The sequence below is a fragment of the Callithrix jacchus genome, chromosome 1 (assembly GCF_049354715.1).
Source record: "Callithrix jacchus isolate 240 chromosome 1, calJac240_pri, whole genome shotgun sequence".
Lineage (NCBI taxonomy): Eukaryota > Metazoa > Chordata > Mammalia > Primates > Cebidae > Callithrix > Callithrix jacchus.
In genome coordinates this window covers 213,905,978-213,931,712 of record NC_133502.1, presented here as the reverse complement: position 1 = coordinate 213,931,712, position 25,735 = coordinate 213,905,978, and the positions used below count along the sequence as shown (strand labels likewise).

At 57.7% G+C, this 25,735-nt stretch overlaps 2 protein-coding genes across 4 annotated transcripts in view; both read left to right on the top strand.

The window, feature by feature from the left end:
- Positions 1–525: 525 nt before the first annotated feature.
- Positions 526–11,627, top strand: LOC103787805 (uncharacterized). Its single transcript, XM_017964176.4, has 4 exons — positions 526–595; positions 936–3,088; positions 10,822–11,014; positions 11,135–11,627. Exons 1-2 carry the CDS (start codon positions 526–528, stop codon positions 2,591–2,593), a joined length of 1,728 nt encoding a protein of 575 aa, XP_017819665.2. The 3' UTR covers positions 2,594–3,088; positions 10,822–11,014; positions 11,135–11,627.
- The window catches only part of LOC144578433 (uncharacterized), a 32,239-nt gene continuing 17,209 nt past the window's right edge, over positions 10,706–25,735 (top strand). For all 3 annotated transcript variants that reach the window (XR_013524205.1, XM_078343618.1, XM_078343615.1), the window contains exon 1: positions 10,706–17,024. Coding sequence is in view for 2 of the 3 variants with exons in the window: in XM_078343618.1 (XP_078199744.1) it covers positions 16,874–17,024 (151 nt within the window). In the remaining variant the exon portion in view is untranslated. The remainder of the gene's footprint in view (positions 17,025–25,735) is intronic.

The following is a 25,735-nucleotide window of genomic DNA, read 5'->3' as shown; positions in this document are numbered from 1 at the left end:
GAATAAAGCTATCCTTAGCATTCTTTTAGCTTCTAGAAAGAAGAGGCAACCCCCAACCCCAAACTCCCAGGAAAGCAATTGGGAAGGTTTCTTAACATACCCTGAGTTTCCTCCCCCACCACAAATTCTGGGTGTCATGGGGTGAAGGCAGTGGTGTGTGTATCAGGGTGACTGGCACAATTCAAAGCCACAATCATGGTGGTCTAGGGAGCCGTGGAAGGCAGCTTAGTGGGCAGCGAGGCCCTGGCAGAGTGGCCCAGCTGCCCCAGCCCAGCTTTGCCCTCCTGGGTAGTCTAATCCAACGTGAAATGAAGTTTCCTGGGAAGCAGGGCACACGGGGAACTTTTGAATTTACCAATGGCATAAAAAGTATATATATTTTTATGACAACGAGCAAGTTTCAATTGGTTGGCAGAAATGGCGAGATGTGACGTCAAGGGACACTAGTTAGAATGCCAAGGCCGGCAGCGGGAGGGGGGGTGGTGGGTGGGTGGTGGGGGGAGACAGGCACAGAGAGACATTGGGATGGGACTCGGGAGGCCTTGTTTCGCTCGGACCCTGGCCGTCAACGAGCCATCGCAGGCGTCTGGGGACAGTCAGATCCATGCGGCTCAGAGCCAGGGCATGCCCGGGCAGGGGAACGGGGTCTGCGAACAGTGACTCTGTGTCCGCGTGCGTCCCCGAGAACCGGAGGCCCAGGTCGGCCCCTCTGCGGTTTGGAAACCACTTAGGCGCCTCCGTGGAGCGGGTGGGAAAAGACGCCGCGGCCTCCGTGGCATTCTAGCCCGTGTCAGGACCCTGGAGGCCCGCCGGTCCCCACCGCCAGGAGGGCCTGGGAAGGAACCGTGTGGCCTGGGGCCAGCAGTGTCGCCATCGGGCTCCAAGAGAGCAAAGCTGGGGCCTTGAACTTCTCCCCGAAGCTGCTGTGCCCTGAGTCGGGGAGGGGGGGGCGCAGGAAGTTGTTTCCACCGGGAAGGAAGAGAGCGCGCTCGGAGCTGGGCAGCAGCTCCGGGCACCGTGCCCCCCCCACGCCTCCCTGGGCACCTTGAACGACCCCCCAACTGCTCAGGCACCTTGCACGCCCCTCTTACATCTCCAGGCACTGTGCGCTGACCCCCGCCTTCGCCGGCCCGCCGTGGGCCGGGTCCCGACTCCCACCCCTCTGGGCACCCCTCGCTCTGGAGGTGTCCGGAAAGCCGCCGCCGGGTCGCCTGTGTCCGCACTCCGCCCTAGGGGAAGCCCGCTGCCACCGTCGGCCCCGAGCGCTGTCCCGGGGCCGCGTCGAGAGCTCCGCGGCGCACACTGTCCCCACGGGGAAGGGTCCAGAGAGCCTGGCCACCGTCAGCGGCGCGCTCGGGGCTGCGGGCACCAGGCTGCCGGGATTTCAGGGACCGTCGGTCCGCCGGGGGTCCCCGAGCCGGGCCCGAGCGTGCGCGCGCGACCCACTGCCCGCAATCATGGCAGCCGGAGCCTTGGAGCGCAGTCGCCGAGCGCGCCCCAGCAGCCGCCTCGGTGCCAGGGCGGCGGGGGTGGGCCAGGCCGGGAGCTCGCGCCCGCCCCCCCGCCTCGGCCGCGCGGGCACCGGGGCGCGAAACGGAAGGACTCTGGGTCCCCGCGGCGCGGTGCCCCTGCCCCGGGCGGGCAGCGGGAGGGGCCGCAGAGCGGGGGCGCGCTGGCGGGGAGCGCCCGGGGCGGCGTGCCCGCGGGGACGCGCACGCGGGGCTGCGGGGCGAGGCGCGGGGCCCGGGCGGCGAATCCGCAGCTCGCGCCGCCCGCCCCGCCCGCGCGCGCTGTCCCGGGTGGGGGGCGGCGGAGGGGGGAACCCAGGAGGGGCGGCGCCCGGTCCTCACCCGCAGCGGGCACGGCGGGGGCCGCGAGCGGCCTCGTTGGTATTCCGGGCGCGGTTGCAGCCCCGACCTTCCCGCAGAACAGGGGTGCCCGGGAGCGCGGGCACCGCCGCCGTTCTCCGGCGGTCTCCGCGGGCTGCGGGGCCCGCAGGCGCCTTGCTTTCCCCGTCCCCTCCTCCCTGGGTCCCCCGTACTCCCTCCCCCGCTACGATCCGGCGGCGAAGGGGTGGGCAGGGAAACGCGCTCTCTGGGACAGGTGCCAACTCCGAGACAAAAGACATAAAATAGGCGGCAACGGGGGAAGCGCGGCCGGCGCGCTCGGGCGGGGACGGCGGCGCCGCGGGGGCCGCATCCTCGGTGCCGACCCGGGAAAGTTTGGGAAGTCGCCGCGGTCGCTTCGCAGCGGCGGGGGACGCGCGGCCCGGGTCGCCCTCCGCGCTGCGCTCGCCCTCTCCGCGCCGCTGCTGAATAATTCATGGCGCGGCCGCCGGCCATTAGCATGCACCGGGCGCGCGGCGCGTCTGTGCCAAGCCGCCGCAGCATTCGGCGCCCTGGCAGCGCCAGACGAACGGCCTCTCGGCGGCCGGGCCCACGCTGTCCCCGCGCCCGCCCGCCCGCCCGGCGGTGCCCATTGTGCCCCGGCCCGCCCCGCCGGGCCGTCCCCAAGCCCGCCTGCAACCCGCCGCCCGCCCGACGGCCCGGCTCTGCAAGTCCTGGCCCGCGACGCCCGCTCGGAATGCACGTGAACTTGGAGAAAGTCGCGCGGCGCGCCGGCCGGGCTCTCCGCGGCAGGGCGTGGGCGCCCCCGGGCCGGCGCGCTTTCGTTTTCGTCCGGGACAAAGGTCCCTTGCGGCGCGCGCGGACGCGGTGACCGGGTCCTGCGGGCCACTCTCCGGCGCAGTCCGGTCGCTAAGCTCCGGGAAGCCGGAGCCCGAAGGGAAGGAGCAGCGCGGGGCTGAGAAAGTGGGGCCTGGGCCGTGCGCTTCGCCAGCGGCGGTCCAGAGCCGTCACACCCTGAGAAGAGTTGCGGGAACTGGCACTGCTCTGCCGTCCGCCGCTTCGATGCGGGAAGAGGAGAAGCGTTTGGAACCCAGGACTTAGGACCGCTGGCTGAGGGCCTGTGCAGCTCTGGGCACGGGAGCGCGGCGCCGGCGGCCAGGCGCGGTCTTCCCGCAAGGACAGGGCTGTCGACCTGTGCGCGCTCCAGGTCACCATCGGGTTCACGGCGACTCCCGAGAACGGTAAGTGCATTTCTCACTTTCGCTACTTAGTGAGTATTTAAATATTAATGAAGGGATCTCTAAGAGGGACCCTTGCATAGGGCAGGCCTTCCGCAGACCAGGGAACGCACCGAGGAGGTTGCTCTTGAACCCAAAGCCGCACCAGCTTGCAAGAACTCCACTCGGCCTTCATCTGGATCTCGGAATTTGTGAAGCACAGCTTCTAATCTCAGGTGTGCAGGCTATTTGCCAGAAAGAATTTTGCTGAACACCTAAAATAAGCGTTAGCAGACATCTTAAACACAATAGAAAGAAAAGAGAAAACATCTGTTTTTAGAATTTTGTGTGTGTGTGATGTGTTTGGAAAGGTTACTGGGAGGCTACAATTCTTTCTTGGAAAATTGCAATATTTCATTTACTTTCTAAACCCACGCTGCTTATTTTTTCCCTCCCGGTCAGACACTTGGGGAGAGATGATTTAAGAGGGGACCCTCGGTTCGGCGTTGGCGCCATTTGGGCCGGTTCAGTGAAAGGCCCTGGTGTGGCAGCTGCTATTTACGGTGGCATAAAAACAAAAAACAACTCATAACTTTTTGTAATAAATGCCCCTTTATAGGTACCGCACACACAGGCCCAGCCAGGGGCCCTGGGGAGTTTGTGGGGAGCAAGAAAGGGATGAAGGAATGCTTGCTTGTTGTGATCATAGGGTTTTAAGGTAATGCGGAGATTTTTTCAAAGTTGGGTTTCAAAAGCCGAGGCAGCCTGCAGGCCAGCAATAGTTTCATGTTATTTTAGTTCATGGTTCTAGCTCTTCGGGGTTTTAAAATACGTGTTTGTCCGTGTGTGCAGGGCCAGGGTTAAAATGAAACCCCAAACAGTGGGGGATTGAGCTTGCTTTTAACTCTGATTGTGCCACAGGTACAGCTTCTCGCCTACTCTCCCACCTTATTGATGTGGTTTGGATAACCTTGCTGGGTGCTTTCACCACAAAATAATGGGGGGCCTGTTTCCATAACACCCCAGGGCCATCAGGGGGCTCTTGGAGGTTGTGTTTCCGGGACATGGACAGAGGCCCGGATACTCCACGCTTGCCTCATGCGTCCCTCCCTTTCGGCTGCCTAGTGCCCCCCGCACGAACCCCAAGGACTGAGGGGACCTTTTCAGTCCAGTCCAGCCACAGCTGGAGGCGGAAATTTTACCTCTGTGCTGGAAGAACTACCCTTGGGTGTCTTTTTTCTGGGCTGCCTCCCCCACAGCCCCCTTGCCCCATTTTGAGTTTTTATTTATGACTTTATCAGAGGCAGTTAGCAGACATGAAACCCGGGATGGGACATTTGGGGGCGATCTCAGAATCGGGGTGCCGCTGCAGAAGGCAGCCGTGCTAGCCGGGAGCTTCTGCTTGGCATGGCATTGGTGGTGATGAGGTTGGTAATTAGAAGAAGCTCAAGTTCCACTAGGGCCTTGCCTGTAAAATGCTGAAGACATTTTCCCCGAGGCCACAGGAGACTGGGAACACGGCGTGGAGGGCAGGCATGGTGTGGCGCTCTGCTGAGGTTGCAGGGTGTCCCCAAATGAGCAGTGTCCGGCTCTCCTGCTCAAGGGGCCAGACACGGGGCGAGCCAGGGAAAGGCCTGAGCGTCGGAGGAGGCAGTCTCCAGGGCCACCGAGCGAGGGCTGCTATTCGTCAAAGCTCCGAAGCCCTGTAGCCCTGTCTCCTGCCACACAGTGTGCCCCCGTCTTCTGCCACACAGTGTGCCCCCGGTCCATGAAATGGGATGAGGTCAAGATTCTGCAGCCAACAGTGGGGCCGGCGCCGGGCACGGAGGCCCTGGTGAGGCCCCGTCCTGCCTTTGCCCGTGTTCCTCAAGCCAGCTCAGCCTGATGGGGTCTCGGGGTCCCACCAGGGGCTCCCATGCGGTGTTGGCTCTCCCATCTTGGCACTATTCATTTTTTGAGGGCACACACACAAAGGAGAAGGCTCTGAAAATGAAACTGGCGCTTGTCTGTCTTTATTGCTTGTAGATTTCACATCAAGAACATAGGAAGCAGGGGGCCAGGGCCACAGGGACTGTGGTGTGGGCTGGTGGAAGGACAGGCCTTGGTTTTCCTTGTTTTGTTTTAAACCAGAGCCTGCCCCAGGATGGTCCCCTGCCTGCGCTGGCGCCTCACTGGGCCCCAGACGCTCCTGGGTGAGAAGGGTCTGCAGGGTGCTGGCGGGGACACGCTGGTTTCTGCCTGGGCAGCGCCCCTCTGCATTGGTGAGGTCCTCATGCCCGGCGCCTGAGCAGGTGCAGGCCAGCAGTTTGCCGTGCCCCCAGGAACGGGGTGGGGCTTTGCAGCAGGGTTACTTTCTGTTGTGTGCTTTGCACCCGGCCGGGTCAGGCTGTCTGTGTGAAACTGTCTCGATCCCTCCGGCCCCCTAAAGGGCACTGGGGCCTGTCCCGGCCCAGCATGGACTGGGCCTGACCAGAAGGTAGACTGTGAGACCCGGGAGGGACTGGGAAGGGCTCTGCCCACCCAGATGGGCACCCTGCCTGGCCGGGTGTCCAGGGGAACCTCTCGTGTGGTGTAGGTGCATGCCTGTGCTGGAGGACGGTCTCTAGCAAGGGAGGGGTCCTTTCAGGCCAGGCAAGAAACTTGGTAAAGCCACCATGCTTCCCTGGGGTGTTGTCTTTGGGTCTTGAAGTTTCTCTGAATGTTTTGGGAGAGAGGAGAAGACTCTAGCACGCTGCAGCCTGAGAGCCTGGGCTGCAGTTTGCCCCTGCCCCTCCCTGGGTGAACCTGGCACCTCTGAGCTCCTCTGAGCCTGGACTCTGAGCTGTAAAGTGGGAAGAGTATGAACCCACCTCGGAGGCTTCAGATGCTGTTTTGATAAAGCACCCTTCCAGCACGTTGTCGGGGAGCGGGGCATAAATGGCTCCGGCTATTGGCATTCGTACTGTTGTCAATAATAATCCCTGTGTTTGTTGAGTTATTATTTACTTACCACTACTATTATTTTATGTATTATATTATGTGGTATTCGAAGTAACAGAGAATCCAACTTTGGTCTCACCAGAAAATGAACCAAGAAGTTTCCTCTTCCGGCCCTACAGGTGGGGGTAAAAGTGGACCTTGATGTTACCTCCAAGGTAGACTGGCGGGAACTCACAGAGCCAGCGCTTCCCTCGTCACAGGGGCTTGGTGTGAGTGACATCCAGATGCGTCTTACACATCACATTGGGTACACAGGATGAGGCCAGGGTCACCTTGGGGACCTGGCAAGTGCTGACAGAGGAGGCATTCCTTCCCAGGGGCAGGACAGAAGGCACGTGTGGGTGCTGGCCCTGGGGTCTGACCTTTGTGCCCCCTCCTTCAGAGGCAGGACGTCCTGACACAGGGCCCACCGCGGCCGCAGCGGCCACCAGCGTCCTGGCTGGTGATTTGGTGGGACGGCTTCACCACTCTGAAGAGCAAATTGTTCTTTGGCCTGGCACGTTAACCGAAGTGCTTGCTTTGGAGAATTTTCCCTCCTAGCTGGTCATTCAGGAAGACCCAGCAAGATCGTCCTTGCTGAAAACATCTTGTTGGAATAAGAGAGAGCCCTAAATGGCGTCGGTCATGCTTTCTGATGCTGTAGAGCTGAGCAGGGAGAAAAAGCAACAATTGTCTCCAAGCAGAGACAATGGATCTTTCATGGGAAATATTTATTTTCGGGGCCGCCCAGCGTTCCCTGGGCTGGGACAGTCCATGGAGCTCGAGTGTCCGGGAATGGCAGGCCCCAGACATGTAGTTGGGGACAGAGATTTAGAGAAGAAAAAGAGAAAGCCTCTTGCCCCATGGTTCCTGAACAGTTTTTGTGGGCACATCTGGCTCTCTTTGTTGAGCGGAGGTTAAACTTGCATGAGTTCATTTTGTTTTCTTCTGCGATTTATTTTTAAGAGCCGCAGGGCTGCCCTTGCAAGTACTGGAGAGATGGCCAGGTTTGGGGTCGTGGGCAGATGGGGCCTCCCTCTGCCAGGCCCAGTCGGCCTTAGCCAGGGCCTTAGCTAGCTGGGTCACAACATGGAAGTGAGGAAAAATAGAGCCTGGAAGAGGAAAGCTCTGTCCCCACAGGGCTCAGGGAGGGGCCATCGAGAGGGCGATTGGGGCCAGTAGCTGTGGTTTTCCAGGGTCTGCTCTTCCCCAAATTCCGTTCTCAGATGAACTTGGGAGTGGCCCATAGGTTGCGGGAGAGTCTGCCCCGACTTGGTGAAGCCCGACACGAGCAAACACCCTTCCGGGCTGGAGAGGGTGTTTTTGTAACTCTGACAAACGTGGCCCAGAGTTAGGGCTCTGTGAATATTTTCCGAATTGATAGAATGAAGAGAATTTCACCCCAGGCCTACGCACGACCTGTCCCCCCGGCCCGTTCTGCGAGGTGTCGGAGGAGCTGCCCGGGAAGCCAGGCCAGAGCCCAGGCTCCGGTTAGCAGCTTTGGGAGGGGTGGGCCGTGCCAGGGCCTGAAGCGAAGCATCGGAAGGGGGAGGTTTGGGAAGGCTGAGGTGGCTCATCGGCCAGGGACACCCAGCCCCTTAGGGGGACCTGTCTGGACACCCCAGCAAGGCCTTGAAGGAGGACAGATGAGGGAGTGTCCCTGGTCCGGTGGGGGACCAGGGTCACCCAAGCTTTCTTGGCTCATTCTAATATCTGGCTTCAGAAATGAGGTTTCATTTTTTGTCAGTCGGCTGTCACGTTTTATTTTTTTCCAATGTGAGAACTTCTCGGCATGGCCCCTGTCGCCCTCGACATTAGCCCACTCAGAAGGGAGCTCCCTTTCAGGGTGTCCAGGAGCCTCTGAGGCAATAGGGAGAATTGGTAATATAAAAATCATGAAAAAGAATGAAATCTTGTGACAATGGGCAGAAAAACCCCCAAACCAGGTTCTTAGTCACTTTTTTGTGCGTGGTGGGAGGCAGTTTGAAAGTAAAACGAAAATTGGGGATGGGAAGCTTCTCGTTGGCATCTGGACTGGGGAGTCTCTTCTTTTTGACCACCCAGGAACCCGTGTGGAGAGAGTGGCTGTGCCCACTGTCCAGCTAGCGCCAAGGAGGTTTCTGAGTAGAGATGTGACCGCCGGGTCACCGGTTGGTGTTGTAAAATAGGACCAGTGTTTGCCATTAACCAAATTTGTGCATGAAAGCCACACAGTAAAAAGGCTAAACAATTTTTTTTTTTTAATTCAGTGATAGAATTTTCCCTCCAGATTAAAAAAGAATCGTCCCTTTTGCTTTTGGCTTTCTAAAACCGGGTTTGGGTTTTTTTTTTTTTCCTGCGGAACGCCCTTTCCTTAGTTCTGGCATTTCAGATGGCAGGAAGAGCATTTCGCTGAAATATTTACCTGCTGATTTGGGGCTCTTAAATTTAGAATCCCCTTTCACGTGTTTAAGAGAGATATTTACATTCAAATCAGCCTTTTATAATTACATTTTAAATTATAATAAAATGATGGTGCCGGCGCTCCAGTTTTCCGTGTATTTTGACGCTAAGGGCAGCTGTGGCAAATTGGGTGGGGGCTGCTTGTCCCCAGAGCCCCCCTGCCCCACCGCGTGGGTTCTGGCCTGCAGGGGCACGTGTGTACTGAGCATGTGGGCCTACATGGGTGTCACCTGTGGGGCCCTCCCCACACTGCCAGGAGAAGGGCATGCCGGGGACTCTGGCCCCATACAGTACAATGGTGCCCTAGCCTTGCTGCCTGGAGCTCCATCTGAGAAGGGCCTGATTCCGGCTGGAGTCCAGGCCCACCGCCCTCGTGGCCTGACTCCCATGATGGCCGGTAGGCCTGCTCTAGAGGCCATTATCTCCTGGGCAGCCAGCTGGGCACAGCAGTGGCCACTTCTGGTTGAGGCAGTCCTGTGGGTTGGGGGGCGGGCACCTCCTCCTGCAGCCGTCACCCAGGCCCTGCCTCCTCTGCCATGCCCCTGTGGGTCTTACTGTTGCCATCCCATCTTGAGTGGCTTCCTGATGTTGCTGGCTGGCAGGGCAGGCCCCATGCTGTGGAGCATGGGGGACCCTTCCCTCCCAGGGCCAGGCTCTTGGCAGCCAGGCCAAGCCGCTGCTGGAATGGAATTCCCAGCGTTCCTGGTGGGGCGCATGGCATCGGAATCCTACCTGCTTTGTCTCTGGCATCAGCTGGCGAGCTGGTCACGTGGCCATGTGCGTGAGTGAGACCAGAGCCCAGGACTGAGGGCTCCTCCTGGGCAGCTTCCTCCTTGCTCACTCACCCCCACCCCGTTTTTTTTTGGCTTTCAGCAGGACCCGCTCTGAGCAGGCGTAAAGCAGTGTTAATATCAAACAGAATCCGGGCGGCAGGCAGCTCCTGTCCACTGCAGGAGGCTCTCACGGTCCCCTGGGCTCTCACAGTGCACCCAGACCGCTCTTTATCTCAAGTCCTTATTGACAGAAAGGCCCTGATGTGTCCCGTACGCCCAGGAGTCAGGCTCAGAGCCAGACGGTGGTCACTCCACGCCGTCCCCTCTAGTGTAGGGCTGGCCCTGCCTGCACCCGGACAGCCATGGGGTGGGTAGCCCCGCTTCCTGGGGAGCCCCTTCCCACACTCCCAGCCTTGTTGCTCCCTGTGGTCACTGCTGCAGCTCCCGGTCACAGAGGGCGACAGGGGAGAGCTGGACAAACGTGTGGCCCAGCAGACCCAGCCTGATGCCTGCAGGAGAGAGCAATGGGGTCCAGTATTTTATCTCCAGATCAAAGAGCCACAGTGAAACCCCAGGCCTGCCAACCCCAGTTGTAGGGCAAGAGGACTGGGATGTTTCCCTGACGTGGTGGCAAGGTTTGGTTTTGGTGAAATCAAAGATTAGTGAGGGTGCGAGAGTGGGGGCTGATGGGCCTGGACTCCGCCCCTGGCACCCTGTCCGCTGTGGCTGCCTGGCCACCCTCAGCCCCCTCAGTATCAAGCGCCCACTGGGTGCTTGGATGGGGCTTGGGGCTCTGTGCATGTTGTTAATTCTGCCACTCCAGCAGCCCTGAGCGGGAGGAGCCATTATCCCCTTTCATTCTATAGATGGGGAAACTGAGGCAGGCTTGCCCATGATGAAGTGGCTAGTCGGACACAGGGCCACTGTAGCTGCAGCCTGGACTCCCAGCTATAGCAGCGCCAGCCTCTAGGGGCGTTAGGAGACGGTTCACTGCAAGGGCCCCAGCCAGGGCAGCTTTCAGGGTGGGGTCTCTGGCCTCACCCTGGGGAAACGGCCAGGGCACTGGCTGCTGCCTGCTGAGCCCGGCGTGGGAACAATGCGGCCTCTATCCCTGGAGCGAGCCAGGCCGCCTGGACGCCCAGCCCCTCGGAGCAGCCCGGCCAGGCAGGCGCCCACAGCATGGCGCCCAGTCAGTGCTGCCCGTCCACAGGGTGCTGGCGTCTTGGCCAGGCCTGGGCGGCCGCTCCCCATATCCTCCCTGGCCGGCGACTGAGTGGCCATACGCTGGCTTCCTCCTCCCTCTCCCGCCTGGCCAGCCTCCTCCTTTTTTGGTGGTGGGTTTGGGGGCCCGGCCCACCCGCCACTGCCACGTCTGCCATCCTCCCGCACCCACGAGCATCTTTCAAAAATTCCCGGTGGGCGGGGCCGAGCTGCAGCGGCCGCCTCTGCCCCCCCTCCCCGGGCAGCCAGTGCCAGATGAGAGCAGGAGACAAAAGTAGCATTTTCCTCGTACTCCGGGGCTGGCAGTGGGGCCTTCCCCTAGCGCCACATGGCTCCTGGCAGCCCTGCCCCCTGTGCCAGCAGGGCCCACTGGACCGAAGGACAGCGGCGGCCGGAGACCAGGGGGCCCACAGGCCTGCGGCCAGGGCTGGCACCAGACAGCCTGCTGGCGGGCGGGACCTGCCCTCCTCCCCCGCCCGGGTGATGGGCCAGGCCCGGGGATGTCATTTTCACTTCCTGGCTTTGGAGAAGGCGCCTCCATCTTCCGGCACCTCGGGTAAGTCACCTTCTTTCCTTCTGTCGTGAAGACGAGCCGAGGGTGCTGCCATCTTGTGCCCCGGTGCCTGTTATGTGTCCTCCCTCTAATTGGTTCCCCAAACTCGGAATTCTGTTTCAGAGCCCTCCATCTTCCGAGAAGGATGCCCTGCCAAAAACTGCAGGGAAAATGCAGGAGCCAAGCCCATTTGCTTTCGAGATTCAAAGCTACAGGCTTTAGAAATCACAATAAAAATGAATGTTTATCATTTCACAGTCGCTGCGTCTTCCATTATGGTGGGAACAAATGCCTGGGGAAGCATTAACAGCCACGGCCTACTCCTGCCTGCCTGGCCGTGTCAGTTTGTGCGGAGGCCTCATTATTATTATTTTATTTTAATTTTTGACGGCACCAGGACTGGCATAGGGAAAACCACCAGGACCATCCACGGCTCCTCCCAGCAAACTCATCGGCAGGCACGGCCAGGCCGGCCCCCGGGAGGGAGGACTTCGCATCTAGAAACAGAGCCCCTTTTATGTTGTCCGGCATCTTTAATGTTTCCATGTCCACAGTTTAGGGATCTAGTTCTTTCTCCCTTTCATTTTAGTTTTGGGAAAAAAAAAAGAAAAAGAAAGCAAGCTCCTTTTGGCCTCAGCTCAGCATAGGGAAAAATATTTTCGGTTGCTGCGGGCTTTGTTTTCGAGCACTTGTTTCAACGTGGGGGTTCCACCTGAGAGTGCTGTGCCGGTCTTGTTACCGCCCTGCCCGCAGACTGCATGTGGAGTGTGCACGTGTGGGCACTGTCCGCTACACAGACCCTCAGGGGGGCCTGAGTGGCCTCGTGGCCTGCCCATGTCCTGGATCCCATGCCAGGGGGTCCTCACCTGCAGAGCTGCTGGGGGAGACACCCAGCTTGTCCAGGGCCTGAAACGTGGCCGGCAGGGCTGAGAGTCCCTCAAAGACCTTTGTGTCCCCCGCCACCTCGCCACCGCTGTCCAGGAGCTGGGCTCAGTGGCTGCCTGGGTGTCCCTTGGTCCCTGGCCCTCCAGAAGCACTGACCCTTTTGATTCAGAGGTGGGCTTTGCAGAGCACTGCTCCGTGGCCACCTCCATGCTCTGGCAGGCTAACAAAAGCATCCTTGGATGCGGCCTGGTTCCCCACCCTTGAGGGGAGCCAGGGTCTTGATTTATGGAAAATGGAAAATCAGACCCGGAAAGTTCTAAAATGGCACTGAGAGGAAAACTCCCATGGAAATCCATCTTTGTTTTCCCAGTTTGGAGGTGCGTGGGCCCTGCGTGCGCCGGTCTCGGTCTGAGCGGCCGGCCTCGGCAGACAGCACCAAATCTGAAAACGGAGCTCAGCTAACACGAGGGCTCTCAGCGGCTGCTTTTGTTCTTAGATGAGCCAGCAGTCGATACTGGAGGGGTTGGGGCTGCAGAAACAGGCATATATAGCAGAGATAATTAAAACATTTCTTGACATGACAGCCACATTCTGCTGCAAGCTGGAGGATTCGTGCCACCCAAATATTTAGCAAGCATCAAATAAAACACTGGTGGCAAAATAAAAGTAATAGAAAAAAAAGCATAATACAATTTAAAAGCAAAAGAGTCAAGGAGATAGGGAATGGGCAGGGGAAAAGTGGGAGTTCAGCATTTTAGAAGAATTTCCATGTTTAATAGCTGGCTACTCATTTTTGTGTATAATTAATGTTGGCAAATAGACCCTTAATCCTAAATCCTGGATTGAGAGATGGTCAGATTTCCTGATCATTAATTTATTGTTTTTGTTTTTTGGGTTTTTTTTTTGGACAAGATAGGGGCAAGTAGCAGAAAAATCAGTTAATTCACATAAAGGAACATTTTCATTCTAAATTAGTATTGCCAGTGCAGTTACATTTACCTAGTGTTTTTCACATGCTTGAGAAACTCGCTGTCCCGTGTACACTTCGGGCACCTGGGACCGTTGCATGTGATCAACTATCATCTAAGCTTTTAACTTGGATAACTTTCGACCCTCGCCCTCTAACCTCAAAATCAGTAAAATGCTATGGATTCTGCTTTTTAAAAAAATCAGGCCAAAATCTCAGCATTCTCCATGGCTCCCAGCGCTTCTCGGCAGGATTTTTTTTTGAAGAAAGTACCACGCAAAGCACTATTCACATCATCGCTTCTATATAAATTCCACTATAGACTGAAATTATACATTCTCGCAGCACAGATGGGCTGGTCTGTCATTACGGCTGCCGGGTACTTGTTGGAACACACAGCATATTTCAATTGTGGAGTCGACAATTTCGAAGAACTGGGGTCAAAATAAACAAGTTGCATTTGTGTTTAGAAACAAGACTTATTCAACGATCTTCTCAGCCCTTGGAAAATTCGGCAGAGAGCGATCATCACCTTCATTAAACTTTAATTGAATTTTTGGTCTGCATCTTTTAAGACCCCACATGCCCTGTGTCAAAGGCCCATCAGTGTTTTAATTAATGACCAATTTTCCTCTTCTGCTGCAGCACAGGCCGTGGAACACAAGTTTTAAATTCGGACTCGTGGCTGTGGTTTTGACTATCTTTTGATTTTCATTTTAACATCTTAACAATTTTAGTATCTTACTAATATCTATAGGGAAGGTGTTAAATCTCTAACTGTTCTATGTTGAGTTACATATTGTTTTGAGGCCTTTATGAAAAATCAGATAATTTATATTTAGGATGCTCTAAAGATACATTTACATCCAAACTCCACCAGCAAAGAAATGCAGCAGGTAAAATACAGAGTAGCCATAAACTTAAAAAAAATTATCTCACCAAGATAGCAAAGGGCAGAATTTATCGGTTTGTATCAACCTGGAGGGCAGAGCAGCCTTTACAGCCACAATAATCTGCAAATGATGATAACTGTTTATTTTGCAAATATGCTCATGTTACGGTGCAATCAGTGAAGGCTTCTTTCTTTTCCCTTATGTGTGTTTGCCTCTGTGTTTCTAAATTCCGGATTCAGGCTCTGCAGTTCCTCGCCGGCTGAGACCAGTTCCCACGTTCCTGCCTCAGTGGCGGTGGCCGGGAGGAGGGAAGGGTGCGCCTCCGGTGTTGCCTCCCGCCAGCTCCAGCCACCGCGTCCGTTTGTTCATAGAAGCGCTTTGTTGCAGCCTGTTTACTTTCGGGGATGGACCTGTTGGCGGAGATGTTAGCAACTAATAGGAAAAGTAAAAAGTTGATGAGATTCACCGGAGCTGCTCGGGAGCCTGCTCTGCGGTCCGGCAGCTTTTTTGTTTTGTTTTGTTTTGTTTTGAGATGGAGTTTCACTCTTGTTACCCAGGCTGGAGTGCAATGGCGCGATCTCGGCTCACCGCAACCTCCACCTCCTGGGTTCAGGCAATTCTCCTGCCTCAGCCTCCTGAGTAGCTGGGATTACAGGCACGCGCCACCATGCCCAGCTAATTTTTTGTATTTTTAGTAGAGACGGGGTTTCACCTTGTTGACCAGGATGGTCTCGATCTCTTGACCTCGTGATCCACCCGCCTCGGCCTCCCAAAGTGCTGGGGTTACAGGCGTGAGCCACCGCGCCCGGCCACCTGGCCTTATTATTATTATTTTTTGACATGGAGTCATCTCACTGTGTCACCCAGGCTGGAGTGCAGTGGTGTGATCTCGGCTCACCGCAACCTCCTCATCCTGGGTTCAAGCGATTCTCCCACCTCAGCCTCCCGAGTAGCTGGGACTACAGGCGCGCACCACCATGCCCAGCTAATTTTTGTATTTTTAGTAGAAACGGGGTTTCTCCTTGTTGACCAGGATGGTCTCGATCTCTTAACCTTGTGATCCACCCGCCTCGGCCTCCCAGAGTGCTGGGATTACAGGCATTGTCTGGCAGTTTTAAACCACATCTTCTTTTCCAAGTCTGGTCTTTGAGCCTGTCGACTCCTGCCTCCATAGCTGGGATCTGGTCCAGGTCTGGGCACTCTAAAAGATGAGGCCACGTGAAACGGCCCCAGCCTTTGGGCCACAGAGTCTCTAAGCAGCCGTGGGCATGGCGATGGCTGTAATAGTAACAGCAGCACTCCCTGCTGCTATTCCCATTCCCGCTGCGTGCCCTGGCACCTGTGTTCAGAAGAGCAGTGGCCTTGGGACCCGAAGCCCGGGTTCAGATCGGGTCGTCTTTGATTTGGGGCCGTGTTGATCCAGGGCAAGTGATTTCACCTCTCCAGCCTCATTTCCTTATCTGTAAAATGGAGGCAGTAAGAGTCAACTTTCTGAACCCATGGAAAGCTGGGATCATGGTGAGCACCCCATAAATGCTACTGCTTCCTTGCCTTATTTCTGAGACTCAGACGATGCCTGCAGTGGGGCATGATCATCACCTCCGTTCCACCAGGGGAGGCAGCAAACCTCGGAGAGGCTAAGTGGGTTCCCCAAGGTTCAATCAGCTGATCAGGGTTGGGCCAGGACTTGAACCCAGCCCTGCCACCCTCCAAAGCCCAGGTTCTGCCACAGCATCCACCGGTGAGTGTTTCCGCACTGGCGTGCGTGCTGCCCCGGGTGTGGACAGCGTGCTTGCACACAGGCATGTGCGTGTAACGTTTGCATGCGTGTAGAGGCGCCCTCTCGTTTCTCCACTGGCTGACACTCCTGGCAGGTCAGCAGCGTCAGAAGACGTGAACTGGTGTTTGGAGGTGCGTTTGTCTAAGTGGGCCACGGAGCCCTCAGCCCACCCCTGAGGATGACTGGGCCATGGGCCTCCGAGGCCCCAGGGATGCCTGTGAAGGGTGGTTTTCCCCAGCCCGGGGCTAGCCGAAGCCGATGGGGGTGGACTGGCTATCCAGGCATGGGCTTCTCATGGGCACTCGGCACTGCTGAGCGGCCCTGGCTAGGTGGCCTGCACGCTGGGCCCTGGCCAGACGCACTGCTGCTTCCTTCTGTGGACAGGCGGTTCTGGGCGCCGGCCATTTGCAGACTGGGAGGAGTGGAAGTGAGGCCTGCAGGCCCCAGAGAGGAAATGGCGGCGTGGGCAGGCCCAGAACAGGACCGGGAAGGCGGGCCCAGGGAGGGAGCGGCCCCAAAGGCCTCTGTGGGCCGGTCAGCGTGCTAGCGGCCTTTCTCCAAGAAGCAGCCAGCTGGCCAGGCCTTCCCAGGCAGGCCTGTGTGTCTGCCCACATGCACACACCTGTGCCTGCGTGCCGGGGCACGGGGAGTTTCGTGGCCCCATTTCCTAATAGGGAGCATAGCAGGGACTGGGTCCGATGAGACGGCGTAAGTGCCCAGCACGCCTTCAGATGAAACAGACCTTGATAAAAGTGGTTCTTACCACAAGGCCTCAGCTTTGTCTTTAAAATGGGGCTTCCAGCCTCCGCCTCAATAGACGGTTGCAGGCGCCACATGAGATCCTCATCTGGGAGCCCTTGGTCTGTTGGCGTTTCCCGCACCGTGGCCTTAGGAAGACGGGACGGGAGGCCCGGGCTCTGCGGTGGGCCCTCTTAGCCCATTTCAAACCCTCCCCACTGGCTTCCCATGACCTTAACAGGATGGCGTTATCCAGCAGCCACCCAGATGCCAGGTGTGCCGCAGTTTCGGGTGGTCTTGGAGAAGGGTCCCAGCACCGGCTTGTGTGAACCTCTGGGTTTCCAGGCTTCTAGGCGGGCTGGGTTCAGGGTGTGGGCTGGGCCAGCCGTTCCCAAAACCCCAGAAGGAATCCGCAGGAGGCGGGGACTGGGAAGGCAGCCGGGTTGCGCCAGTGCCTGCCAGGGAACCTCTGGCCCCATTTCCTGGGAGCCCGGGCCCCGCCCTGGGATTCCTGGAGTGGGCGTGCCCACGCTTCCGGCCAGACGTGGGTGGAGGGATCCCACCCCGGGCCTTCCACCCGGGAGGCTTCTTTCAACTCCATGGAAGGAGGACTCCACCTGGGCCTGGTGCTTCAAGGTTCGGATGAGCGGACACTGGCGCCTGTGACCTTGCAGCGGACGCTCTTTAAAGTCCGCGTGGCCTTGCTCGGAAGCCTGGGCGGCGTGGAGACGGTCCCCTCAGCTGGAGATAGTAAGTTGCGCGATGCCCGCACTTGTGGAGACTCCCAGCACCTGGTGGGTGGGCCGAAGGGGGCTCAGGCCTCCAGCACTGGGGTGAGCTGTCTCCTACGATGGATTCAAATGACTCAAATCCACGGGGGTTGGCCCAAGGCACCCACATTGTGGAAGCAACTTGCAAATGGGATCTCCTGGGGCCAAGCAATGTGGCAGGCCACGCCGGTCCACGGCGGCCACAGCCTTGGCCAGGTGCCGTGGAGGAAAAGATGTGGCCTCCGCAGCGTATCCATCTGCCAGGGTGACGGGGCCAGCAGGGCAGGAGCAGAGGGGATCCTGGGTGGCGGAAACCCCCTGCTTTTGTCCAGGGGAGAAAGTTGGGGCTGCGTTCGGTGCATGCTGGATGCCTTGACACCCTCAGGGCGGGGGTGTCAAGCTTTGCTGAGTACCTACTCAGTGCCAGACCCCGGACCAGGTGCTTTCCATCCATTTTTATAAATGTCCATTTTTAAATGTCATCTGCCAATTCCATTTCATTACGACAGCCATCCGGAGCCAGCATGTCACCGTGCTGTTCTTGGGCTAGAATACGGAGGAAACAGGACAGACGGGCCCCTGTCTGCGTGGACGTTCCAGTCTAGTGGGGTGTGGGTGTTAATGGTTGTCTACATGAGGAGACTAAGGTTCAGGGAGGCCGAGGGATCTCCGCAGAGTAACAGGGCCAGCAGCTACTCCCTAAGCCAGGTCCTCCCACACCTGCGCCTGCACAGAACCACACGGATCCCTGTTTCTCTTCAGCCTCTCTTGGATGCTGGCCTTGTCCGGTTCTCTCTGGACCCCCAGCACGAGGAAGGACCATTCCTTCAGCTTGGAATCCTTCTGCCCCAGGGAGAGCCAGAATTGTACTGGGGGCATGGGTCACTCTGGCTCTGAGGCCCTGAGACCTCTCTGGCTAAGTGGCCATTGCGCCTGCATTCAGGGCATGCTGGTTTGGACTGTGCTGGGCTCCAGGGCAACCTGCCACTCTCCGGCTCTGTGCCCTCAAGTCCTGGTGTGCTGGCAGGCATCGGACTGCACACAGTGTGGCCACAGGCAGCGGTAAGGAGGGAGCCGCAATCGTCCTTGTTCTTGGTGTTTTGCGGCTGAGAGGCAGGCACCGTATGAGATTGTGCCCCCGATACCATGCGCCAGACCAGGATGGGCTCACAGGATAGCAGCCCCGCCAGGGCAGATGGGGACCACATCAGGGCAGGGGCACAAGAACCTTCTGGAGACCCCACCCCATCCATCGGCGTGGTTCACACTCCTGAATGACCTATCATCTTCGTGTGCTGCAGCACGCGTGGCCCTGAGCCCACGGGTTTTCTTGTGTTTCGGAGTAGTGCTGAGCTCACTGCATTTTGCAGAGGATTAGCTCAGAGAGGCTATGGAACCCATCATGTGCCAGGCCCTGGGACGGCCATGGGAAGAGGTCCAACAGCACCATTGAGTGATGGGATAGAGCGGACCTGGGGGAGCACTGGGGCCTTGGCCAGAGGGACTGGAGCCCAGACCCACAGTCTAAGCCCTGCGCTGCCTGCACCTGGCCCACAGGCATGGCATCCTCATGGAGAGGCAGGCTTCGTGTTCTCAGCAAACGCAGGCACCAAACGGAGACCAGATAGAGGCCAGTACCAGACGGGGCCAAGAAGTTAGCATGGAACATCCTAGGAATCCAGGAGGCCTCCCAGAGGTGACAGCCCTACAGTCCCCGGCTCCTTCCCAAAGCTGACTTCCGAGGCTGCAGCTGCAGAGCTCCTGTGTCCAGCCCTCAGGCCTGCCACGTCCCAGGGCCCCACTGCCAGGCACCGCCCCATGCCGGCCCTGTACAGGCCACATCTGCTGCAGCAGCCATGCCAGAGCTCCGCCTCCCGGGCTCCGTCCCCATGGAAACCACGGTGGGGGGGCTCCTGCTGCATTTGGCCCGCTGACTGGTTTCCATTAGAGCCGGCCTGCTTTCCCTGAGCTCTGCCCCTGAAGTTCCAGGCTTCGCCTGGGGGTTTCTTCTCACATTCACAGAGCACCAGTCGTTTGGTGCCAGGGAACCCAGCAGTCTGGGCCCTGCCCGCCCTGGCCAACACCCACCAGCAGCACCTGATGCCCAGTGCCATGGCCACTCCCCTGTCTTTTCTTGTTGAAACCAGTGGCTGCTGGCTTCTGGTGTTGAGGACTCAGCCCTGTGTCCGAGTCAGGGCCTTGGGCTCCCATCTGTCTGGGCCGTAGAATCACTGACGGCCCTTGAATAAGCCCCTTCCTCTCTCTGGGCCTCAGTTTACCCATCTGTAAAATGAGAGGGTGGAACTATTTCATGAGTTCCTTGCAATGCTGAGAAAGAAAGAGAAAGAGAAAATGAAGCCGCAGGAGCACTGGCACTGCCAGGTTCTCAGAACTGGCGTTCTTGTTTGTTTGCAAAGAGTTTTTTTTGAGGGAAGGAGTCATAGAATTTGACCAGAGATGATTGTTTGAGGGGTCAAGAGCCAGCCAGAGCCCACGGACATGCAGCACAGAAGGCGCAGTCAGAAGCCTGGGCAGCAGTACCCGTCAACCAAGCACCCAGTGACCTGGCTGTGAACACAGTGAGCGGAGGCAGGAAGTGTGCCAGCACCGGAATCCGAAGGGCTCGGGAACACTCCCTGAGAGGTTTCCGGAGGTCAGAAATGTGGGCAGAAAATGAGACCCAGCTTTTAAAAACCTGGCCGACTCATCCCCAGGGAGCCCAGGGAGCCCAGGGAGGCCTGAGAAGGTGCTGCCACCACCTCGTGGCTGAGTTGCAAGCGCTCACCAGGCCAGACCTGGGGGTGCTGGGCTGTTAGGGTCAGCAGCAAGGTGGCCGCAGCCCAGACGATGTCCTGGTGGTGCCTTTCTCATCCAGCTCTTGGGAGTCGGGCGTCTCCAGCGGGGAGGTGGTGATGGTGCTGGGGCCTTTTGCCTGGCCTGCCAATGGCCGGCTTGACTCTCCCCATGGGACCTCCCAGCTCCTGCTGCCTGGGGTGGTGTTGCGCGTTGGCCTCCCCTGGGCCTTGTGGGTGCCGGCACCAGCCTGGGAACATGTTTCCCACTCACAGACGAGGGGCAGAGCCCAGGAGGTGGTGGCAGAGCTTCTTGGCAGCAGGGAGTGAACAGCCCACGGGATGGGCAGGTTGCTTTGCCTCCCCCTGCCTCAGTATCTTCATCTGTAAAATGGGGCTAGTAACCTTAACCTCCTAGTTAGGGTGAGAGTTTGACCGGATGAGAGGCAGGATTGGAGCTGGATAAATGGCAGGAGATGGCACCAGAACTGTGTCCACCCAGTATCCTTGTCATGAGCAAGGCAGACCACACATCCCAGAGAGCCCAGCTCCATGATGGGAGAGCAGGGGCAGGCTAACTGTGGTCAGGCCCACCTGGAGTGGCTGCTGGCTGGTCTCCAGGGTGACAGTCACCCTGCCCTGGTGTCCCAGGTAGCCCGAGAGGTGGCGTTTCCTCTTCATCTCAACCAAGGGGCTGAGTCAGCTCCCCACTCAGCTTCTGCCTCTGCCTCCTGCCTGAAGCCACCGGGCTTTGCTGACTGGTCCCAGTGACAGGGGATGCAGCTGCAGGGCCCTGGGGACATCGTCACTGTAGCTCAAAGGGTGGGCTTGGTGGCGTTTTCAGTTTTCTGTCCTGGGCAAGAATGAAACCTTGGTTTGAGTGACTACATCCAGATGGCCACCACATTTGCGCCCCCCCCACCCAAGCTTTGCGCCCCCCACCCCGCCTTTGTGCCCCCCCACCCTGCCTTTGCAACCCCCATCCCACCCTCCCAATAAAAGTAGGCCGAGGGCGTCACCACAGAGCCCTGGCGGGGGCTTGATTTAGACATTCAGGGAGCCCGGGATAATGTAGGAAATGAAGGAAATTTCCCCAGGGAAAGGGGAAGAGAAGACAGAGGAGCTTAAGTGCCCACATGATTATTAAGCGTGGCGGGTGAGTTACAGCCAGGCAGGCCGCTCCTGGCAGCTCCCTGTCCCCTCCCTCCTAGTGCCCCGAGCCCTGGAGATTTGGCCACGGGGAAGACAGAGGCCACCGGTAGGCCCAGCACCCATGCTCTGCCCTGTCTCCAGGATCTGGGTCCTCAACAGTCCCTGGGCAGGTGGCATGGCTCCTCTGTGTGCTGGGCACGGACATCTGTCATCGGAGCCATCTCACAGAACCTTGATGGATCACCGGCCCCATCTTATGGGCCAGGAAGCCCAGGTCTAGGAGGCCAAGCCTCGTGCGACCCTCTAAACAGCAGAGCCTGAGCCAGCCTGGCCACCGGCCCATATCCTAGGCCTTTCTCTCTGCCATGGCCACATTCAGTGGCCTCAGATGGGAAGGGCTGGGGAGGCCCTTGTCCCTCCTTAGAAGAAGGGACGAGGGCAGAGTGGTAGTGGCGATGGTCAAGAAACAGGCCTCTGCCCATCCTGCCCTATCTCCTGCCATTCAGGGCTCCTGTCCTTCTCCTGGCCAAGGTCCAGTGTCCCCTTCAAGAGACTCTTGAGACCCTCAACAGCCAACCCCGACCTTCTCCATACCACCATCCTCGACCTCTCCAGATGTGGCCTTGTGTCACCTCCTCCTGGAAGCCCTCCCTGCTCTCTGCTCACCCATTGCCCTGCTGTGGGCCCTGAAGCCTGGTACTAGCCTGACTGGGGACAGGCTTTGGGGAACATTTTATGAGTAAATGAATCAGAAGAAAGCCATGACCTGCCTGCCTGTGCTCAGTGGCAGGTCAGAAGCCACTAAGCGGTGGCATTGCCCCGGCAAGTTTATTTTTCCACCTCCACTCAATCAGCTCCCCCTTCAGGACTGATCCGAGAGGTTGTGAAGCCACACTTCATCAAAAACAGCATCTTTGCACTCAGCAGGCAGGCTGGTGGGGGACCGTCCCGCCGGCTGTGGGGTAAGGGCAGCTGTGTGCGCCAGGCTACAGGGAAACTGAGGCCACTGCTTGGGGGTTTCACTGGGGAATATTCACAAACAGAGGTGGCCCAGAAGGGTTACAGGGCCTGTTCGTCTCCGACTGCTAGGTGTGGAGGGCGGGGACCCATTGACCCGTCAGGTGTCACGTGGGCAGTGGTGCATTCACGTGGGCAGTGGCACAGTCCCTCTTCTGCATCGCAGCTCACGAACATCCTCTTCCTCCAGGAAGCACCCCCACACACTGCTGGGCCCTCTCACCTGCCCCCTCCTGGCAGCTGGGTCCTTGGCTCACCTGGTCCCTCCATAAGGAACCGTCGCAGCCACCACGGCCTTGTCTTCCCATGTTGCACCTTCTCAGGTGCAATGAACAAGCGTGTAGATACCACACACCCGCCTGGGGCCTGGCATCTTTGTCCAGAGGGTCAGAGGCAGTTCAGGGAAGGCTTTTAAAGTGTGTCTTGGGGAGCTCACGGCTGATCAACGAGTGGGCCTGGGTCCCACATGGCCATGTGATCTTGGGCCAGCCACTCCCCTGCTCTGAGCCTCAGCTTCCCGCAATCTCACTGACCCCGACCTCTCACATGTGGAGGGTCTCTAGAGGATTCTGAGGGTCCAGGTGTGGAATGGCTGCCTTGGGCATGAAAACATTCTTGGGCTTCAACCCGGGATCTCACATCTGGGGGCCTCCCTTGAAGGACAGAGGAGAGATTTATTACAGAGATGTTTGTGCAGTGCCTCTTTAGTTTTAATTTTTTTTTTGTTCTTAACTTAAAAAAATTTTTTTGAGACAGCGTCTCACTTTGTCACCCAGGCTGGAATACAGTGGCACAATCCTGGCTCACTGCAACCTCCATCTCCCGAGTTTAAGCGATTCTCCTGCCTCAGCCTCCTGAGTAGCTGGGATTACAGCAACCGCCACCATGACCAGCTAATTTTTTTGTATTTTTAGTAGAGACGGGGTTTCTCCATGTTGGCCAGCTAGTCTTGAACTCCTAACCTCAGGTGATCCACCCACCTCAGCCTCCCAAAGTACTGGGATTACAGGCGTGAGCCACTGTGCTCACGCGCCGGCCGCAGTGCCTCTTTAAATGTGGGAAGCTTGAGACAATAGCTGTGCTCCTGAGTTGTGATAACATGACTTGCCTGACTCTGCTGTGGCCGTTCACAATGGGAGAGGCTCTGCAGGCGGGTGGAGGCAGCTCACGTCCACACGCACATGGGAACCCCCACAGGCCAGGGTGCTACGGGCCGGACCTGGCGCGGGGTTATTGGTGTTTGCTGCCACGTTTTCTCTCTAAGTTTTCCATAAGTTTGTTGAATGAGCACCCATTCCTTCTGGAACGGGCAAAAAATGTTTGTTACAAAACTTATCATCTGACCAGAGCGACACTAGCCTGGCCAAATTATCACAGCATGTTCTCCCCTAAAAGAGAGACATTTGCAAAATGCTCAGCAGGTCATGGGGTGGCAGCACCCGTCTGCCGGGCACATTTTATTTCCACCATTTAAAAGGAGCAGAGCTGATTGAAGGGGAAGGAAGGGATGTTCTAGAGATTGGGGTGCACAGGGGCGCTGCGAGGCCAGCTCCCCACGTTTGGCGTGGCTGATGAGAGCAACTTTGCTGCCACTTTGGGGCAGACTCCATCCCGTGTAGCCTCGGGTACTGGTTAGAATGCAGCGGTTAGAATTTCAGACCCCGGGGGGTCTGAAAACAGCATCTGTAAAGAAGGCAGGACTCAGTTCTCTCATCTAGAACTTCGGGCCCGTCATTTTGCCACTGCAGATACTGGCAGTGTCTCGGACACACCCTAACGGAACAGAGGCCCCAGGTGGGTGTGTGAACCGCCACGTGTCGCCGTGCCTTGCTTTTCCAGACCCAACTTGGTAATTAGCAGTCGTTGGTGCTGCCTCGTGTCAGCACCTACTGTGTGCCCAGCAAGCCGCTGGGAATTTCATGTCTGTTCATTTTCTCTTTACTGTGGCGCCAGATCACAGAGTAGGTGTAAATAGCTGCCTCTAAGATACGAAGCTGGAAGCCGGGCTGGTGGCTCACGCCTGTAATCCCAGCACTTTGGGAGGCCGAGGCGGGCGGATCACCTGAGGTCAGGAGTTCAAGACCAGGCTGACCAACATGGAGAAACCCCGTCTCTACTAAAAAGACATGCATTGGCACATTCCTGTAATCTACAGGGTGCATTGGCACATGCCTGTAATCCCAGGTGCTTGGGAGGCTGAGGCAGGAGAATCGCTTGAACTCAGGAGGTGGAGGTTGCAATGAGCCAGGGTCTAGCCATTGCACTCCAGCCTGGGCAACAAGAATGAAACTCCATCTCAAAAATAAAAAAAGACAAAAAGCTGGGGCTCAGAGAGGAGAGGCCCACTTCTTGAAGGCTGAAGAGCCTAGAAGGTTCTATGCAACATGTGTGTGGCTCGAGAGCCTGTGCTTCTTCCAGGGGTGGCAGCTCTGCCAGTAGATGCCACGTTCTTGGAGATTTGAACTCCCCCTGTGCCCTGAACACACCAGCCGCCTTGGTAGCCATCAGACCCCCAGGGTCCCTACTGGAGCCGTTTAGACCCAAGAGAAGTGGCTGAGAAGGGGATGCAGCTCTGGTTTATGCAAGGAAGCTGGGGCACCTGACCGCCTGCAACTTTGCCACATGTTTTTGACCTCTGCCAACTGCTTGGGTTTTTTTGTAATTGTTGGGTTTTTTTGTTTGTTTGTTTTGAGACTAATTCTAGCTCTGTCATCCAGGCTGGAGTGCAGTGGCATGATCTCAGCTCACTGACATGGCCACCTCCAGGGTTCAAGCAATTCTGCCTCAGCCTCCTGAGTAGCTGAGATTACAGGCACACACCACCGTGGCCAGCTAATTTTTATATTTTTAGTAGAGATGAGGTTTCACCGTGTTGGTCAGGCTGGTCTTGAACTCCTGACCTCAGGTGATCCGCTGCCTCAGCCTCTCAAAGTGGTAGGATTACAGGCGTGAGCCACCGTGCCCGGCCTGCTTGGGGTTCTTTTGAGGCCTTGGGTATCTGACAGCATCACCCAGGCCAGACTTCAGTCCTTACCACAGCATCTTCACATGTAGATTAAGGGGCACTTGGTGTGCCTGACCGTGCAGGGAGGATGTTTCTCCTACGTGTGACCTTGGAGAGGGAGGGACCAAGTTCAATGCCGAAGATAAGTTGAGACTGAGTCCCTGGCTAGTCCTGACCCCCGGGCCTAGGCCCTGCAGCTTGGCACTCAGAGCCTCCTGGGCTGCCTCCAGCACAGTCTCAGGTCCTGCTGGCCACATTTATTGCCACATCTCCCAGCCGGCCTCTGGAGCCTCCTCCCAGGCCCCTCCTGCCACAGGCCCAGGCTGGTGGTCAGTTGTATGAAGACAGACAGGGGAGGAATTTCTCTAGACAGGGCAGCCTGGAGTGACTTCTCCCATTTACTCAAAGCTCCCTGGGGTATTAAGAGTGGAGGCTGCTGTCCACTCAGTCCCACCATGCCCAGGCAAGGAGCGTCGTCTTGCCTGGTGTAAATCCGAGAAGGTGGGTGTCATTGTCCCCATCTTACAGAGAGAGTGAGATCCAGAGAGGGAAAGGAGCTTGTGCAGCATGACCAGGACAGAGCTGAGATGGGAACGGACCCTGCAGTTGGACCTAGGGGTGCTCGTGGACCCGGGCAGGGAGGGGGCTGGGATGCGGCTGGGGACTGGCCTCGGGGACATTTTTCCCAGCCCAGTGTTGATTCTAATGGTTTAGCACCAGCCTGGA